This window comes from Centroberyx affinis, unplaced genomic scaffold, assembly GCF_046629955.1.
Source record: "Centroberyx affinis isolate AG114_WGS23_722 - 3 ecotype Tasmania unplaced genomic scaffold, CSIRO-AGI_Caff_v1 ptg001414l_1, whole genome shotgun sequence".
In the NCBI taxonomy this organism is placed as follows: Eukaryota; Metazoa; Chordata; class Actinopteri; order Beryciformes; family Berycidae; genus Centroberyx; species Centroberyx affinis.
In genome coordinates, this window is record NW_027279892.1 from 174,231 (window position 1) to 193,188 (window position 18,958).

At 42.0% G+C, this 18,958-nt stretch overlaps 2 protein-coding genes across 2 annotated transcripts in view; one reads left to right on the forward strand and one right to left on the reverse strand.

Moving 5' to 3' along the window:
* Window positions 1-2,764, reverse strand: part of adcy3a (adenylate cyclase 3a) — a 35,304-nt gene extending 32,540 nt beyond the window's left edge. The window contains exons 1-2 of the mRNA XM_071526467.1: window positions 2,658-2,764; window positions 190-1,443 (exon numbers count right to left, since the gene is read on the reverse strand). Coding sequence (XP_071382568.1) covers window positions 190-864 — 675 coding nt within the window. The 5' untranslated portion in view covers window positions 865-1,443; window positions 2,658-2,764. The remainder of the gene's footprint in view (window positions 1-189; window positions 1,444-2,657) is intronic.
* A 4,431-nt stretch (window positions 2,765-7,195) lies between these two features.
* Window positions 7,196-14,303, forward strand: preb (prolactin regulatory element binding). The gene is made up of 10 exons (XM_071526480.1): window positions 7,196-7,352; window positions 7,952-8,129; window positions 8,835-9,033; window positions 10,331-10,584; window positions 11,398-11,478; window positions 11,588-11,715; window positions 11,825-11,998; window positions 12,717-12,789; window positions 12,904-13,063; window positions 13,851-14,303. Exons 2-10 carry the CDS (start codon window positions 7,995-7,997, stop codon window positions 13,943-13,945), a joined length of 1,299 nt encoding a protein of 432 aa, XP_071382581.1. The 5' UTR covers window positions 7,196-7,352; window positions 7,952-7,994; the 3' UTR covers window positions 13,946-14,303.
* The last annotated feature ends 4,655 nt before the right edge of the window (window positions 14,304-18,958 follow it).

Here is an 18,958-nt window from a genome sequence, read left to right on the forward strand (position 1 = left end):
TAAACTCCAGGAGGAAGGAATTGCATCAGATCCTGCGTTTGACCAGCCGCTTCTTGCCCCATGGTTTGTACTCAAGAGTTCCTCGAAGGTAAACGCAAATGAATTGCAGCGACATCTTGAGGCATTTCAGCCTCCTTCCACCTCATCTACCTGCAGCTCCACCCCACCACACCCCCTTCCCGCTCTCACCTGTCTGCCCAGCGCCGCCCCCTGGATGTCCTCCTGCTGTTGCTGCGCGATGGTGACACCCAGGACCAGGGTGTGGACCCCACAGGATACAGCGGTGATCAGCACGATGGGTGTCAACCTCAGAGGCAGAGTCAGGAAGAAGGAGAAGCTGAAGAAGGCCTGCCAGCCCACCGTGTCGCTGGCTTGGTGGAAGCGAGCGTAGTTCAGACCCAGGTAGCAGAATATCTGAGCCGCTATGAGCACCCACAGGGCGTAGGGCACCACCCGCCGCGAGATGCGGTCCGGCAGCAGCCCGTAGCGGCACAGCAGGTAGAGGAGGATGTCCGCCGCCAGCCCCACCGACGCCACCACCACAGAGGCCAGTTTGTCACCGGTGTAGACCACCGCGCACATGACGATGATGTAGCTGTCGAAGAGGGCGGCGAACACGACCAGCACCAGGAGGGTTTCGTGTCTCTGCCGTCTGAAGTAGGTCTGGTAGAGGTTCTCCAGGGACTCGGGCGCGAAGGTGAGGCGCATGAACCGCGGCAGGCAGAGGCAGCATCCCGAGCTCCGCACCGTGACCTCGTGCGTTCGCCCCACCGCCTGGCCGGGGTCGGACGGCAGGGTCACCGAGCAGTCCGCCGAATACTCCGCCGAGTACTCGGGCTCCGAAAAGGCCCGGTTCCGGGGCATGGTGAACACTCGCCGGTTCAGCTTCCTGGCCTTTTCCTTTTTTATTAGAGAAACTGGAAAGCTGTTTGTTGTCCTACGGGAGCAGATAAGATACTGTGGGAACTTTCAGGCGTACATCAAGCCCTATCATCTGCTCTTTTCTATTCTGCTGTGTAACCACTTCTTTGCCCTGAGATGCCACATATGTGGCATGAATCACAAGTAGTGTCTTGATTGTCAGGCACTGTGCACCGGAAAGACGTCTTCTTACATCGTTGTGCCCATAGTCGCTCGATCGATCGCTGTCATTTGACTCAGTTACTGTGTCATATGCACAGATCGAGTACGCCTACTCTTCAATAACACAGTGCAGAAAATGTGCAGTTCTTGTTTCCTCGTTCAGCTGCTTTATGAATGCAATTCCTTCACCAGCTCTTTTCCTACTCTGTACTCCATATTTGCGTCTCATGGCAGAGTCGGTAAGGATAGCAACATGCCAACAAAGTCTATGTTTGCATGACTTCCCCTCTCTCCGTCTTCATTCCTCTGGGTTGGCCAACTTTGTTCATTTTGGGCTTCCATAGTCACACCTCACATGGCCTAAATAAAAGGGACACATAAGGAGGAAATGTCATCATGGATTTAGCTCTTCCACCAAAAAAGAATGAGTCAGCCTGTGCATGAAACACAGGTGCATTTGTTTTTCAAACAAGAAAACCTGATGATCAGGGTAGGCTTAAGGCAAAGTATGATTGTAATCTAAACTAAATAGACTGACTTTTTTTCTGCACCTGTCTTCTATTGGCTTACTAAATAGGAGCAGTAGGCTCACTGTAGCCCTGATACGTGTCGTCCTCTCTTGTATGGAGAAGACGTCACGCCAAACTCCATTCAAAAATCTAGCTGTTTAATGTTGCCTTGCTTATTGGCAAAAGTGCGTACCTGGTAGAGCATGACTTCAGACCTTTTACGAATTCGTAGGAGGCACACTTCAATTCGGCATATATCAGCTTACGGAGCAGCACTTCTTTCAATAAAATTTTAACTTTAAAAATGGTTTGCTTGTTATTCCCCTCACCATCTTCTATCAAAATACACCGTGGTGGGCGGTAGCGAGCAGTGTGAGCCAATTCTCAAACTTGAGCTGTTATTCAAATAAGTGCTGCTTGGCATGTTATATGTATGCCGAATTGAAATGTGACTTTTAACGATTCAAAATAGGCATTAAGACATGTTGTATACGTTATGTACTTTAGCCGATAAGCAAAGACGGATTAAACTGGCAGATTTTTGAATGGAGCTTGGCTTGACGTCTCTCCACACAAACAGAACGGCACGTACTGGGGCCAGGCTCAGTGATGTAGGCCTGCCTACATGTTGCGCTCCATCAAGACAAGGGAAATACAGAAGTTTTAAAAACAAATGTCAAAAATTAGATTGATTTTGGCCGACGATATTTAAGACTTTCCCTATAATGACAATCTCAAACCTGCAAACAGGATCTTCCACACAGAGCATTCTCAGGTGATAGAGAGGACCAATGTAGGGCTAAAGCCACTTAGTCATATCTATTAATCCAACAAATCTGTTTAAATGGCTCGTATTGCATCTGTAAGCTTGCTTTCTTACCATATCTATATATTTCTCACACCATGGCTGAATGTGATTTTTAGTTTGCATCTTCATTTCCCAGCGACCTGATGTGTGGCATGTTATTTCCATTCATCTCCTATGTTGGAAGCTGAGATTTTGTCCCCGTCGTACCAGATGCTGTGAAAATGATCTGCATATTCAATATTGTTGCATCCGCTTACCGTCTGTGAAGCCAGGTTCCGTCTCCTTTGGGTGCTATTCCCTTTAAAAAGATGTGGGTGTCATTAGCCCGCCTTAAACACAACAGCGTACATGTTTAGCCTTAGTCTGGTACAAATAAAAAATGGCTCATAGAAAGTCGTCTCGACGGGTGTATAAACCCCCACTGCTGGCTTTTTTGGTCTTGGGTGTTTTCCGCAGAACACCACGGAACAGCTCCACTGTCAAGCTAGACGGAATACAAACACATTTTCCGGTCACTTTCAAAATAAAACCCTTATTGACGAACATGTCTTTCAACGTTTTTTTTGAGTAATATGAAGTCGAGAGGTGAAAATAAAGGTTTTATTTCAGCACGAATCTGCATTAAATGAAACTATGATATAAAAATATGCTCATAAAACAAAGACATTCCAACTTCAGGGTGTCTACTATCTCATAAAAACGCCTATTGTAAGCTATTTCAGTGCCACAGTTGTCCCTAAAGGCTGTAGAGCCCCTGGTGTCAAATCAGTCAAAATGAGCCACCACTGAAATAAACTTAGGCTACCATATAAGTTGGACTGTCACAGTTTTCAAACACCAAACTTATGCCAGACAACTGAACAGAAGGTCTACTCTGCTATAAAAAAAAAAACATTTTAACAGATTTCAATATGAGTTTTGTTGTTCATTACACCTCAATGTTTAACTTCTCTATTTTTCAAAGGACAAATGTTACGCTTTTATTTTGGAAATACTTCCGCTCTCGCTCTAGCTTTCTCTGTCGAGCTTGACGCGGCCACCCCTCCGTCTCCACTTTTTATCCCTCAATAACCCCGCCCCCTAAAACCATCACCACCTCTCTCCCTCCATGCTCCACAGTAGGCTAACATGAGAAGAAACAATTGCAATAGTTTGGGGAATAGGCTGCACGCTTGCGTCGAGTTTTATTTATAGTTTGGCGTAGTAAAAGTTCAATTCATGCACAAAAATATCAGGCCATGTATGGAAGAGGAATGGTAGCCGCTACTGACTGGTTGCTATGGTTCAGATGGCAACTGCCCTTCCTTGTTTTAGCCTTAATTTGTCCAGGGAAAGTCGACTGAGCTCCAGCAACTCCCTGCTTCACGTGCACACACTTCCACACCTTCACACTGGGAGCTGCCCAGTGAAAACACAGTCTTCTACTGGAGCAGGTAGGGGTTCAGTGCCTTGCTCAAGGGCAACTTGACAGCAGTTGTTACTTCTTCACCATCTGGTCTGGGGATTCAAAATGGTGCCCTAGCAAAATAACAGCTAGCTCAAAGTCAATGTTATTTCATTTGCTAGAACCTTCTATTAGAGAAGGTGTGAAAATGACTGTTCTGATCAGAGGTTTCACTTTCCATTAATGTGTGTGTATGTGTGTGTGTGTGTGTAGGGGGGGTCTAAAGCAGAGGTTCTCAACCTTTTTCATGCAGTTTGATTGATTACATGTTTATGGTAGAACTGATCAATCCTCCACTGGTTGTCTATGGCAGTGGTTCTCAACCTTTTTCATATCAAGGACCCCTAATTTAGTCCACATTAGAGCCCCTCAAGGACCCCTGGTGGTCCCCGGACCCCACGCTGAGAACCACTGGTCTAAAGCATGTCAATCTTGATGGTCCTTGACATTGACTTGATTCTGATTTTATCTTTTTCTTCTACTGTTTTTATATTGTCTTTTATTCTTCTCTGTCTTTTAACAAGGTACACAAGCAACCTCTAAGCCAGTGGTTCTCAACGAGGGGTCCGGGGACCCCCAGGGGTCCTTGAGGGGGTTCCAGGGGGTCCCCAGCAAATTGATGAATTGTTAAACTTCACCATTATTTCATTTACAAGAAGTGAACACAATTAGAGAATGTATGGCTCTAATGTGGACTAAACTAGGGGTCCTTGATATGAAAAAGGTTGAGAATCACTGCTCTAAACTACCTTCCTTGGCCAATAAAATGATTCTGGTTCTACTTTGTCTTGTTCTATTTAGTTTTTTGGTTGTTGTGAAGCCTGTTTGTGTCCTGACTACATCCCATGCTGCATGTAACCTGTGTGAGACCGACTTCCCCTCAATGACACCGCCGGTAGGCCTCTATTGATTGTTCCACTGAAACCCCGCACTGAACCTCTGATCAATACCCAGAATGTTGCCCATCAACCCCAAACTACTCATCAGGGTTGCCAGGTCTGTGTGACAAAACCAGCACAATGGCCAATCAAAAGCAGCCCAAAACTCAAAATATGCCTCTGCCAAACCATATACACTGCTTTTAAAGTCCAACAGCATTGCTATCATTGCCAAATGTATTGTAATATCTACAAAGTAACACCATAAATATTTAGTGCTTTCACCTAGGTCCTAAAATGGCCTTGTGTAATTAGATACAGTATATTATCATAAATAAAATATAGCTCTGTGGTGTAGACCAGTGGTTCTCAACCTTTTTGTGTGTGTGTGTGTGTACGTGGGTGGCGTGTTGGCATGTGTGTACATGCTGATCTGGAGTCAGTTTGGTAGGATTTGGGTATAAATCAATTATTTCATTTAAAATATGGATTTTTATTTACAGATATTATTATTTATGTCATTTGCATGCAAAATGGGTCTACCCAACCAGCGGACAAAAAATTCAACCCGCGGCAACACTTCAAAAGTAGCCCCAATTCCGCGGGAAAACCGCAGACCTGGCAACCCTGCTACTCATCAGCATCATCTCCCAGTTACAGCATCCCACATGGACCGTCAAAGTCTCTCTGTAGCTTGTAGGGCAATAACACACACACACACACACACACACACTTGCCTTATGATGTCATGCTGGATTAAGAGACTAGACAGTATGATAGACAACATGTCACCTTTAGCCTGGGGAATGATGTTGAATTAACCTTTGCCTCTGAAGTGCTGTAGCCCATAGAGAGTTGCCAGGCTTGTGGACATATCAACAGTAATTAATTTACTGCTGGATTTCCCTAATGGTGTTACTGCGGGGAGACGGATTACCCCCAGAGAACAGCCAGCGCCATAATTAATATACTGTATGTTTCAGTTGCAGCATCGGGACACATGATGGTGGAGGCAGATTATTGGATTAGAGTGCTTCGTTTGACAGCTGACAGAGGATTATGTGATTTTTATGGGAGTGGAAAGAAAGATTAATTGTTTTGGAGCGGGGTGGTAATGAATTCGATGGTAGCACCCAGACTTTTTTTTTAACGTTCTCTTGAGCAAATGGAAGCTTTCTATATTTCCCTGGTGCTTGTAGAATAAAAAGTGTATCAAAGTTCCTCTGATAACTACAATGAAAAGCTCAGTTGCCTCCAATGTTTATGAGCAATGCATTCAAACAGTTATTAAACTTGGATTAAAAAAAATAATGTGAACGTAAAAAATCCCCAGTATACATACAATGCATACAAATTATCTTGGGGGTATGTAATAATAATAATAATAATAATAATGATAATAATAATAATTATAATGATAATAAACTTTATTTATATAGCACCTTTCATATCATAAAATGCAACTCAAAGTGCTTTACAAGAGAAACAATAAAAATCAATAAATAATGATAAAAACAATCCTATATAAAAAGCATAAAACAAGTATAAGAAATATAAAACCGGTATAATAATAAAATAAATTAAAAAATAATAAAGAACAATCCTAGATATAACAAAGCATAAAACAAGTACAAGTATAAAATAAATTAAAAATAATAAAGAACAATCCTAGATATAAAAAGCATAAAACAAGAATAAGAAATATAAAACACGTATAATAATACAATAAATAAAAAAAATAATAAAGAACAATCCTAGATATAAAAAAGCATAAAACAAGTACAAGTATAAAATAAATAAAAAAATAATAAAGAACAATCCTAGATATAAAAAAGCATAAAACAAGTATAAGAAATATAAAACAAGTATAAGAAATAAAAGAAGTATGAATTAATAACAATGGTGTTAAAAAAAAAAAGGTGGAATTAATTAAAAGAAAGATTTATCAAGTTCAGTTCAGTTTCAGTTCTAGTTTCTTATATTGGAAGAGTGAGTATTAATATATTGTTCACTATTCTTGTAGAAAATTGAGAAAAGTGTTTTTATCTATAAACTTGCATTATGAAACTGAAATGTATGGACATGAAATGTATGGTCCATTGAATAAAAGCATTTGATTCTCCTGGCTTCTTTTATAGTCAAATAAACCAAAAACGCCATTTTACCCAAAGACCTCTGATGATACTACATAAGCCAATCATCTAATGAGATGAGTTAGATAAAGACAAGTAAGAATATCAGTGGTTCAAATTAAGTGGAACAAATGGACCTTTAAAAAAAAAAAAAAAAATACATTTTATGAAATAGCTAATGAAATAACTTATAAACTAATAAAAAGAAGCATATTCGAGCCTAAATGTCTTCATATTCAGAGTAGATGTTTGTAACCACACTGAACGTCCAGGTGCGTCTACGGATGTTTTTAGCGTTCCATGCGGTGATGTCATGACGCAGTGCACGCTGCTGACGTGTAGGTAGGGAAGTGGCTGTCAATACTTCCATGTTAGCCGCTTGCTGTTAGCTTGCCTTCTTCACCAAGTCTTTGCCGTTGACAGCTCACAATGGAATCGTCTGTTTTATTACTTAGCTGATGAAATAACAACGGGAGAGAAATCGGAGCAATTGCACAGGTAGTGAACTTACAATTATGTTGCCAGCAAGGGCTAGCAGGCTAACTAGCTAGCTAATGCAAACGTTATTGTTAAGTTAGCTACAGTTAGCGGTAGCTATGCCATAACGTTATCACATAAGTTGTTTGTCTGACAGTGGCATAAATGAGTGTCTCCCTTTATCATGTTTTTTACTCCATGGTGGCATGGTTTTGATGACAGTGTTCATGACTGTCGGATTAGCCAATATCCTCCTAGCTAACCAGCTAAGCTAAGTTAAATCCAGCCGGCTTCAGTGGATACATGCCAACAGCCACGACAGGCAGAGGGTTGAGAGCCTGCTGCTCTGTTAGAAATGTGCTGTGAAACCATCCAGACTGACATCCAGCACAGACTGGACCCGTCATCAGCCTGTCAGGGTTCGTTGTGGTTAAATGGAGCCATTAAGCTAACACAAAAACAGCTCATGAAAAGAGATTCACTGAATATAAATCACGTGACACTAGGGCATAGACTCAATGGTCTTGACACTAGTCATGCATTAACCATCCTAACCAGTGGAAGGAAAGACAACAACGCACATCATATTTATGCTTCCTGACACTCTCTGCTTTCCACAGGCGGTGGTTTTATGAAGAAGTCTGAGTGACCGGCAGGACAACAATGGGGAAGCGGAAGGTGCCAGATCTGTACAGAGCCCCCTTTCCCTTGTACACAATCAAGGTGGACCCTAAAACAGGGTTGGTGATCACTGCAGGAGGAGGAGGGGCTTCCAAAACAGGCATAAAGAATGCAGTGGTAAGCAAATACAATTGCTGTGCTTTATATGCACAATGCGTTATGTATGGAGGTTCCTGGTAATTGCTTAGGCAGCTATGATGACATCAGTTGTACATGGATTTAAGCGTGTTAAAGGAATAGTTCACCCAAAAATGGAAATTCTGTCATCATCTCCTCCCCCTCATGCCAGTTGAAACACAGGTGAAGTTTGTCCATATAACACACAGGGAGGCTGCCAGCACAACTCCATAGCAGCCTTCTCCAAAACAACTGAAGTCAGTGGGGACCAGTTCTTCAGAGTTCCAAAAAGACCTACAGTATATTTACACCATCATTTAGTGCAAATCTTAACTACAGCTGATTGATTTGCAACAAATAATGGTGTATAGGTCTTTCTATTCACAGTGTGATTGTTTGGCTGTTTTTGTTTTGGAACTCTAAAGAACTGGTCCCCATTGACTTCAGTTGTTTTGGAGAAGGCTGCTACCAAGTTGTGCTGGCAACCTCCCTGTGTGTTATATGGACTAACAAATGTCACCTGTGTTTCATTTGGCATGAGGGTGAGTAGATGATGACAGAATTTTCATTTTTGGGTGAACTATTCCTTTAAGATAATTCGAAACTGAGGAAGTCGGGGAAGCAGCAAATAGTAATAGGATACGAGAAAGCAGGCTGTTCAAAAGCAGTATTTGCATCTTTCTAACTCGTGACTCTCTGTTTCAGCACTTCCTGGGTTTACAGTTGGTTGGAGAGCACCAGTACAGTGCCACCCTGCTGCATTCTCATGATACTGACCTGCGCGCCACCATGAACATGGCTATAGGCGACGGGGTCATTGCTGCAGGGCAGGACGGCACCTGCTGCCTGATGCGCTTCAAACAGAGCCAGCAAAAAGAGGGGCGCAAAGCTGCGGCGAAAGACGGTAAGGAGGGAAACGACTTTAGCCTAATGCAACAAATAAAATTAAATATACTTGATGGCTTACTAGGGTTTGACCAGTATGAGTTTTTGAAGGCCAATACAAAAAACATATTTTTGGATTAAAGGTAGGGCTGAACAATTAATCAAAATTTTATCGAAATCGCAATATGGCCTACTGCAAATTTCAAATCATAGGAGGCGCAATATTTGTTAAAGGTGAAATGTGTCAAAATACCATTTTAAATGAAATATTGTGGTGCTGCAGAGATGTCCTGGCCTACACATCATATTCTACAGACTTAAGAAAACATCTTTGTTTGGTACAGATCCCCGCAAAAATCACACCATAATCATTTGAATACGTTTTTCAGTGAAAATGAGAATAATGATGTATGATAATATCGCAATTGCAATATCAGTCAAAATAATCGCAATTAGATATTTTTTTTAAATCGTTCAGCCCTAATTGAAGGTGGCGATAATATTTTGTGATAATTTTCAACATCTTTAATTTGGACCATTTTCATGCAAAAAGTGTAAAGTATTCAGTGTTTCCCGCACAGTTGTATTCTTGGCAAGGTGGAAAAGCCTCTGAAACAGCATTTAAACCATAGGACACTAAAACTCTCGATAAAACATTCATTCATGCTTGTGTGGAATCTCATCAAAACGTCCCATTAGAATCAGATCAGGTTAAGGTCTTCCCATAGACAACCAGTGGAGGGTTGATCAGTTCTAGGGCTGGGCGATATGGTTGAAATCAATATCATGATAATCATACAGATTTTTCTCGATATCAGTATATATCACGATATGGTTCATGTATGCAAAATCACGTTAAATAATCAAATTAATGTTCATCTCATTGAACCGAATGGTAATGTTAGGTGTGATGTCAAACAAAACAGAAATATTCAAATAATATTCCTACCATACCTCATTTTATCAGAGTTTTTAAGTAAAATTTGCTTGTCATCATCAATTCAGACAGCAAAAATGTGTGTCACGATATTAAAATATCTTCATATCATCACGATATGATTCCACTGAAAGACAATAAATAATAATATTAAATTATCGCCCAGCCCTAATCACTTCTACAATAAACATGTAATCAATCAAACTGCATCATATCCTTCATATCAGAGGTGCATCACACTGTTTGACTGATATCTGATTTTTAAGAAAAGGTCAATATATCAGTCTAAATCTGTGTCTTACTTTACAAAAATCTCAGTTCGGTCTCCTAAGTGGGTTTCTTCCTTGTGCAGTAAAAAAAAAGTCTGTCATCCCTCCAGATGGTCACAGTGAGCAGCAGGGTAACGCCAGGCGGCGAGCTGGCAAAGGCGTCAAAGGAGGAAAAGACGGAGCCGCGGCCGCCGGAGATGTGTCGGACACGAAGGATGAGACCGCCCAGATCTCTGTGGCCGGCCTGGGCGAAGTGCAATCAGACCTCAACCCCCAGGACCCGCTCCAGAAGGTCGTTCGGTTCAGCTCCGACTTCAGCCTCCTTCTGACCGGAGGCACGGACGGGCACATCCGAGTCTGGGAGGTAAACGATTCGCCGAGCTACAGGACAGAAGTCAGATGTCCTTTTCGTCTGAGGGTGCGTTCACACCAAGCAAGTTTTGCAGCGGTTTATTCAAAGCTCTGGAGTACTGTTCGGTAGGATTGAGAACGTAATCCAAACCGACAACAAGAAACGACTCCAAAACGCAAGGGTTTATGGGTATAAGGAGATGGATGTCGACATCTGATAGCCAACAGTTCCTCATGCTTGGAAAGCCTAACATACAGTAACTCTCAATATCTAAAAATATATCTCTATTTAATAGTTAAAAACCATGACGTTTCCATCCAGATGACCTTTATCAGACAATCAACAATAGTAAACGACGACATATACAATCCAAGAGGTGGGAATAAACGGATTGCTCTGTGAGCCCGGATTTTTGTCTGCCTACTGTCTTCCCGTTGCAATGTTTTCTATACAGATATTTGTCTACTTAGCTTTATTGTAATCACCTGTGGGGTTTATTCCCACCCCTTGAATTGTATGTAATGTTGTCTTTTTCAGTTGTTGATTGTCTGATGGAGGTCGTCAGACAGGTTACCAAAACTTTGTCCAATAAACAGGCTGCTTGTGAGTCCATGTGACTTTTGTTTTCTAGCCCTGGTTGGCTTGTAATAGCGCAGTGTGAACGTAAACAAACCAAATACAAAAATGTTACAAAGTAAACCTTTCCACTGTGGCATTATGGTGCAGACCAAAGAAAACAACCTGTAGGTGTGATCGCACCCTAAGATACAGTATACCTATCAGGGTCTTGATCTTGATTATACAGCCTTGACTTTTCCCACACAGTACCCGTCCCTGAAGAAGAAGTTTGACTTCAAAGCACATGAAGGGGAGGTTGAAGACTTGGATATGAGTCCAGGGAACAAGGTTGCACGTTGACACCTCTTCATCTGCATGTTCAATTTGGATTCACCATGACGAGAAATGTATCGCTTTGCTACAAACAGCCAATCTTTTGTGTTGTGTTCCCATGTAGCACCTTGTGACGGTCGGTCGGGACTTTATCTGCAGCGTATGGAGCGGCAACCAGCTGGCTATGAGTCTTCGCTGGCGTGACACCATGCCTCAGATTGCTGACAAGGCGTACCGCTATATGGCTTGCAGGCAAAAACAGCTTTTTTTTTCCCTGCTATGAAACCGTAACGCACCTGTTCATTGCCATCTTAAATGTTGCGACATTGCCCACATGTGATTATGTTTTTGTGTCTTTTAGGTTTGGAAAGGTAGAAGACCAAAAAGACGCCCTGAGGCTTTACACTGTCCAGATCCCCCACAAACGAGACCGAAAACCACCTCCTTGCTACCTCACCAAGTGGGACGGCAAGAGCTTCCTTCCCATGCTGACGGCTTCCTGTGGCAACGAGGTCATCTCCACTCTGGCTGTCAGGTGAGACGGGGCTGAACTTCGGGTCTAGTTTGGATTGCACTTCATATACCAAGATTTGCCTAGGTCCAGACCTTTGAATCTGCCCACTCCACCGAGTTGACTGATTCTGGTCTGGCATCGTGACATGAAACAGCGGTTTCTCGGTTGAAAAATGATCGGTCCAATGAACGCCGGGGGAGGGGGGGGGGGGGGGGGGGGGGGGAGAGACTAACAATTAGCCAATCAGTGCCAAAGGCGGGACTAACGCCGTTGTCAAGCTGTGCGCTGGAACCAAGGAGGAGTAATAACAACAATGGCGACCGCTATAGAGGAGATAGACGCTGCTATCGAGGCTGTTCAAAATCAATTAAAAGTACCAATTACTTTGAAATCCGAACAGCACTCTGCTTTGAAAGCATTTATTCAAAGGGGAGATGTGTTTTTTCGCATCAGTGTCGACTTAAAGTGACGTTAGATTCAGGCGGATACGTTGGTCTCTAGTGATTGGTTAGGGAAAATCGAATCCCCCTCCCCCACGGAAATCGGTTAGAGTGGAGGCAATGTCAGACTGAAGATGGAAATGGAGTGGAATGAGTTGACAATTCTGTCTGATATCAGGCAAATACCAAGATGTGACCCATAGATGCTGAGATGATGTTGTCAGGTGATCTTATTCCGTGGAGTGGTGCATTGAATGTAAGAGGATCAAACGCTGTGTTCCTAATCTTCTCTTTGACAGCGACTCTGGAACGTTTATCGGCCTCGGAACTGTGACCGGATCCGTAGCTATCTACATCGCTTTCTCACTACAGGTAAAACCAGTGTGTACACCCACCTCAAACTAATGTCAGCCGATGATTGCACAGACCTTGAGTCAACAACCAACTACCGTACGGTACCTTCAGATCTCTTCTTTGTCTCTGTAGAAGCTGTACTACGTGCAGGAGTCCCATGGCATCGTCGTGACAGATCTCGCCTTCCTGCCCGAAACGATGAAAGGCAAAAGCATCAAAGGGAACAACGAAGCGGCCATGCTAAGCGTAGCCGTGGACAGCCGGTGTCAGGTACACGCCTTGCGCAACCGAAGTAAGTGCACGCAAACCGAAGTCGCCAAAATAACACTCACCTGTAGTTCGTTTGCTCTGGTCCGAATCAGTTGATGAGTTTGTAAACTTGGAGCGTTTTCCCCTTGGTTCGGTTTCTTTTCACACTGAGAAAAATCCAAGCGAACCAAAATGCATCACTACAAACCACGTGAGAACGTTCACTCCGTTTATTGGTCAGATGTGTCTGGGGCGGGAGCAAGAAAGTAAATACAGGAAGAAGGTCCTGTGTTCTGGACTAGTGCACATTGCTATGCAACATGGAGCAACGGCAGAGTTGGCATTTGCTCATAACTGTTGTAATTATCTGGCAATATGCCAGGCAAAACTGTACCAGCAGAATGCCGAATGCACTTCGAGGAAATGTCTTGAAAATGCTATAGTGGCTCTACCTGCTACACCTGCTATACCTGGTTACAGGAGCCATTTAGCTCAAACTTGCGGAGTAAATTGAGTACACCTGGTAGTTGGGTCGGATCACGTTCCCACCACAAACGAACCGCTCCAGAGTTCGTTAGGGACAGGACCGAGACCAGCTCCTCTAAAGGGTCTGTTGTCGGTTGTTTTGGTCCGCACCCGAGTGCGATTACTGTGTTCACACCTGCCCAAACGAATCGCACCAAGGGGGAAAACGAACCAGAGTCCGATTTAACCGGACTAAAAGCACAGGTGTGAAAACGCCCTAAGGGCATGCATCATAATTTCAGAGTCCCTCACCCTCTCCTTCTTTTTTTTGTCCCTCTCTTCTTCCCCTACCCGGGTCCGGGCAGGATCCTTCCCTATCTGGCTGGTGCTGTTCTTCTGCGGCCTCATGGTGGTGGGAGTCATCCTCCTCCTGCAGCACCTCTTCCCAGGCTTCATTTAAAACATGGGAACGTTTTTACAGCGGCGAGAGACCCCGGACAGATCTTTAGACGACCTTCCTCGCTACCAACGTAGTCCGACCATGGACTACATTTCCCAACCTCTCAGTACTGGACCACAACTCCCCAGCCCGACCCTGTGAAGCATCTCCAAGCCTCACCATTGACTCTAAATTGCTTTTATGCCGCCCTGATGTTGCCTCTTACTCAGGACTGTTCCTCTAAACCCACTGGAAACACACCATGACAGACTCTGAGGTTTTATTGGCTTTGATCTCTATCAATCACTCTTAATCTTTTTTTTTGTTTTTTGTTTTTTTTGGTATCATGTTAATGTAAAAAATATATAAATATGCTTTAAAATGATTGATATGTAATGTGTCTGATTTTTGTCTTTGTGTACACACAGACACTTGATCGGCTATTCTCTCTGGAAAAAAAAAATAGAACTTTGATCTGTGCTCTTCCATTTCATCCACTAGTGGGCAGCAAAGACCATACAGCTTATAGTGCTCTGCTGGCACTGCCTGTGAAGATAAAATATTCTACTCATTTTAGTGTATGTCTCCACAAAATCTGTTGGTCTCGGCACATTCTATTTTTGCATACAAAGATAGAGCTACACATTGTGTTGGATTGACTTTTCTTATTTGAATGTACCGTCTCAGTATTCAGGGTTGCCCAGTGTTAAATATAAACTGCTGCCCATTGCTTATATTTTCTACCATTGTAAAACATTTCAGATGTTTCATGATACCTGTTCTAAGAAAACAGATGTTGGACAATATGACTACATTTGTTAGAAGTACATGAGAAGCAGGGGAAGAAGGGCTGTGTCACTTTAATTATGATGTTAGTGTAGTCAGACTAGAGCTATAGCTCGACCCCTCCTTGTTTTATAAAGACTTTGTCTTTAATTTTAAGCAGATATAAAACATTTTGAATGAAAATTTTAAATGGCAGCCAATTCATTGCAACTAAGATGGTGAAACAGTAGAATAAATCAAATACAAATAAGGTAAAGGCAGTGGTGGAAGAAGTACTCGGATCTTTTACTTAAGTAAAAGTAGAAATACCACAGTATAAAAATACTCTGTTACAAGTAAAAGTCCTGCATTCAAAATGTTACTTCAGTAAAAGTACAAAAGTATTAGCATCAAAATGTACTTAAAGCAGCAAAAGTAAAAGTACTCATTATGCAGAATGGCCCATTTCAGAATAATACACATATATTGAATTATAATTATTGATGCATTAATGTGTAAGCATCACTTTAATGTTGCAGCTGGAAAAGGTGGGGCTGATTTCCACTACTTTTTATACTGCTGGGTAGCTTACAGTAATCTATGATAATACATAACAATTTATTAGTTGATTATATTTTGTATTAATAATCTGAATCTGCAAAGTAACTAGTAACTTAAGTTATCAAATAAAGGAAGTGGAGTAAAAAGTACAATATTTCTCTCTGAAATGTTGTGGAGTAGAAGTATAAAGTAGCATAAAATGGTAATACTCAAGTAAAGTACAAGTACCTCAAAATTATACTTAAGTGCAGTATTTGAGTAAATGTACAGTGTTACTTTCCACCTCTGGGTAAAAGTAAACATGGGTGCATAAAAGGCAAAACTCTTGGTCTCTTTATATGACATCAACCTGACAGAGAGCCTGGTGTTTGTGCTTCACTGCTCAGTTGGAGAGATTAACTGTGGCCATTCAGTCAGGGACAATTAACAGCTTGTCACCAGTTGTAATGGCTGGACTGTCCAATGTAAATCTTGTTGCACGGCGTCTTGGTAGACAGAAGTACCATGTCATGAACACAATGCTGCTTAGCAACTTTATATGCTCGTACTACAAGATTTCTTATTTTTCCCCAAAACACTGGTAGCATATTAGATTTTTACCCAATATACTAAATGATATACATGGTTCCTACGCAGGTCTGGAAAGTCTGGAAAAGTATTAAACATGAATTTGATCATTTCCAGGTCTTGAATAGTTTGGAATTTGAAAAAATGTCTGGAAAAGTATGGAAAATGTTGTGGTTCAGGTCTGATACACACATCATTCTAGTACTCAGCATGCATTATGTCAAATACAGACCAAAATCAAATCCAGTCAAGAACATAGGGTCTGGGAAAAATATGGAATTTTAAAATGGAAACCGTGTAGGAACCCTGCCAATCATCTCACATATTCTGATATTTATCTCTGTGAAGAACAATCTTCATCTATACAGTGATATGACCTAGTTAGCAGGGACAAGATGTCTATCTGCGTAAATCATATTGAACACCAGACAAAATCTTCAAAACAAATCAAGGTCTGGAAAAAGAATGGAATTTTTTAATTGAAATGTGTAGGAACCCTGTTATAATATATAAGAGCTGTATTTCAAACAGGGAAAGTCAGGAAATTTTATGAATTCTTCGGGGAAGTCAGAGAAATTCAGGAATTTTACAAATGGGTCACTTTAAAGGAATATAGCGAAATGTTTCACACATTCATTGCATTAGATGGTTTTCACCACTTCCAACTTACCATTTTTAGGTCATGAAAGCGCTCTGACTTAGTCATGGAAAGTTATGGAATTTTACATCAGGGCCACAGTGGGAACTTTAGATACGACTATGGCATCAATCAGACATTCCACTGTGCTTCTATTCTTGAGAATATTTCAAATGATCTGCTATGGGAAGTTTATCTCCGTTGAATGCGGGCAACCTAAGATACGTAAAACAACCCCGAAGCAAATGTGAAGAAGCACTCCATCAGGCTTTGAAGTTCATTTGGTTTGTTTCAACTCATTAAAGGCTTTATTGGAGACTCTTTTGTTGAGCTTTGAGGGTCTTTAAGCGAGCACCAATGGCCCTTTTCTCTTTCTTAACATTCTTTTACACCCTCTGTCAAATACCAGCACCAGTCCAGACGTCTGGTCCTCCGGGCATCTGAATACCAGCTCCACTCCACTGCTCTCAGCTCCATCATTCAGTCCCGCATGGCGTTACTGCAGAGTCGCTGAGGTTGCCACGGTACACAAAGCTCCATGTCCAGTGAAGAGTTACAGTCAAGGCATTGTCAGGACCCTTAAGTATTTAGGTCAAAATATTAAAGGAAAAATCCACTGTTGAATAAACTGTTCGATATCATCAGTCTAGGTTGTTCGGTGCATTCCAGGAGTTATTTTGTGACGAAGTGTTGTAATTTACTTGTTTGGCGTACCCACTTTCCTCAACGTGCCTTGTCTACTCCTTGTTCATTTAGTGATTTCCTACATTTCCCAGAATGCCTTTCAACAACCCCCAGAGAAGGAGCGTGAGTTTGTGGTGCGTTCCATTTGAACTGGGAAGTCGGAATTTCCGAGTTCCCAGTCGGAAATTTCAACTGGAACGCCCCCTGAAGTCGGATTTCCGACTCAGAAAGTCGGAAGAACCTCACCAACCCCGACCTCAAAATCCAAGATGGCTGCTCTGCACCTCAAGCTGTAGTAATATACTGTTTATTAGCGCTTCTGTCTTATTGTGTCTCATTAAATCAGTCGTACATACAGTACTGTCCAACTTCTTTCTTTGGACATGTTGCTATGGTGATTGTATGTGCAAAATACCGCGTAATGTGTTATCAACTGGTATTGCTAACAATGGCTAACCTGGCTAGAGCAAACCCCACTTCCCCCACCCCGTGAAATAAAAAAAACTAATTGGTTTTCCGACTTGTTGTACTGGAATGCGGTCAACTCGGGTGTGACGTCATTCCCAGCTCCGACTTCCGACTTCCGAGGTAAATGGAACGCAGCACTGATTTCAGTCAAATGTGGGTGATGCAATTTTGCTCAAAGAGGTTAGATTTTGCTTGTCACTTGTTAGCTGGCTAGCTAGCCATCTAGTTTGTGAACAATTGCAGCATGATGGTGGTCACGCACCTTGCTCAAAACACATGTATTTTGACTGTGTTGCATTCTGGTCCATTGAGGCTACTGTCTGGTGAAATTGGTCTCTCGTCCTCTTCCTCAATGGATTTCTCCCTGTATGATTGTTGAACATCGGTGCAAAATGGCGTCCCTAGAAAGAATTCTGCAAAAGGGAGCATTGCAGTGTGTGGATTTTTCGTCATTGCATGTTTTAGATATGTTTTAGATAGATTTAGTTGAAAATTGTATCCTCTATTACAGTGGTTCTCAACGAGGGGTCCGGGGACCACCAGGGGTCCTTGAGGGGGTTCCAGGGGGTCCCCAGCAAATTGATGAATTGTTAAACTTCACCATTATTTCATTAGCACAAGTTAGCACAATTAGAGAGGTAGAAGAATGACTATTTTGATCATAGTTTCACTGTTATCTCTCAACCTACACTACCGATAGTCATGGAACTCTGGACAAATTCATATCTAACAACAAAAATATTCTCAGATTTGAGTCCGAGAGACAAAGTTAGGGGTCTGTGGCTCTAATGTGTAAATTAGGGGGTCCTTGATATGAAAAAGGTTGAGAATCACTGATCTATCAAACTCCAATGTAGCTGCGCTGGAAATATCTCAATGTGATGTCATGTTGTTGTTTGGCCAGTTACCCACATGAAGAAGAAAAAAACAACAAATGGACCCAGAAATGCAAGGTACATCACCAATAGCTGTTTTAAACAGTGTTAATTTGGGGTGATTGTTTTTTTTTGTTTTTTTTGAACAAAGGCACATATTGAGTAATTGTAATAGCAAAACCAGAAATGTATCTTTCACTGCAGTCTGCAATGGATGCAATTTCGGATGCAAGAAATACATAATTATAATCAGCAGAAGTACCAGGCATACAGGAACCAACTGCTCTTTCCGAGGGACAGTTCTCTGAGAGCTCCTAATATCTTAGTCGAGTAAGTAGGTACTGTACATGTGAGTCCTCCCATTTCCTCACAGCATCATGATGCACAAAGATGAATCTGAGAGATGGAAAGAAGAGGCTACAAACTGGACTGAAGACCCTTTATCCAAGAGGAAACAATGAAAGGCCTGAACTGTGT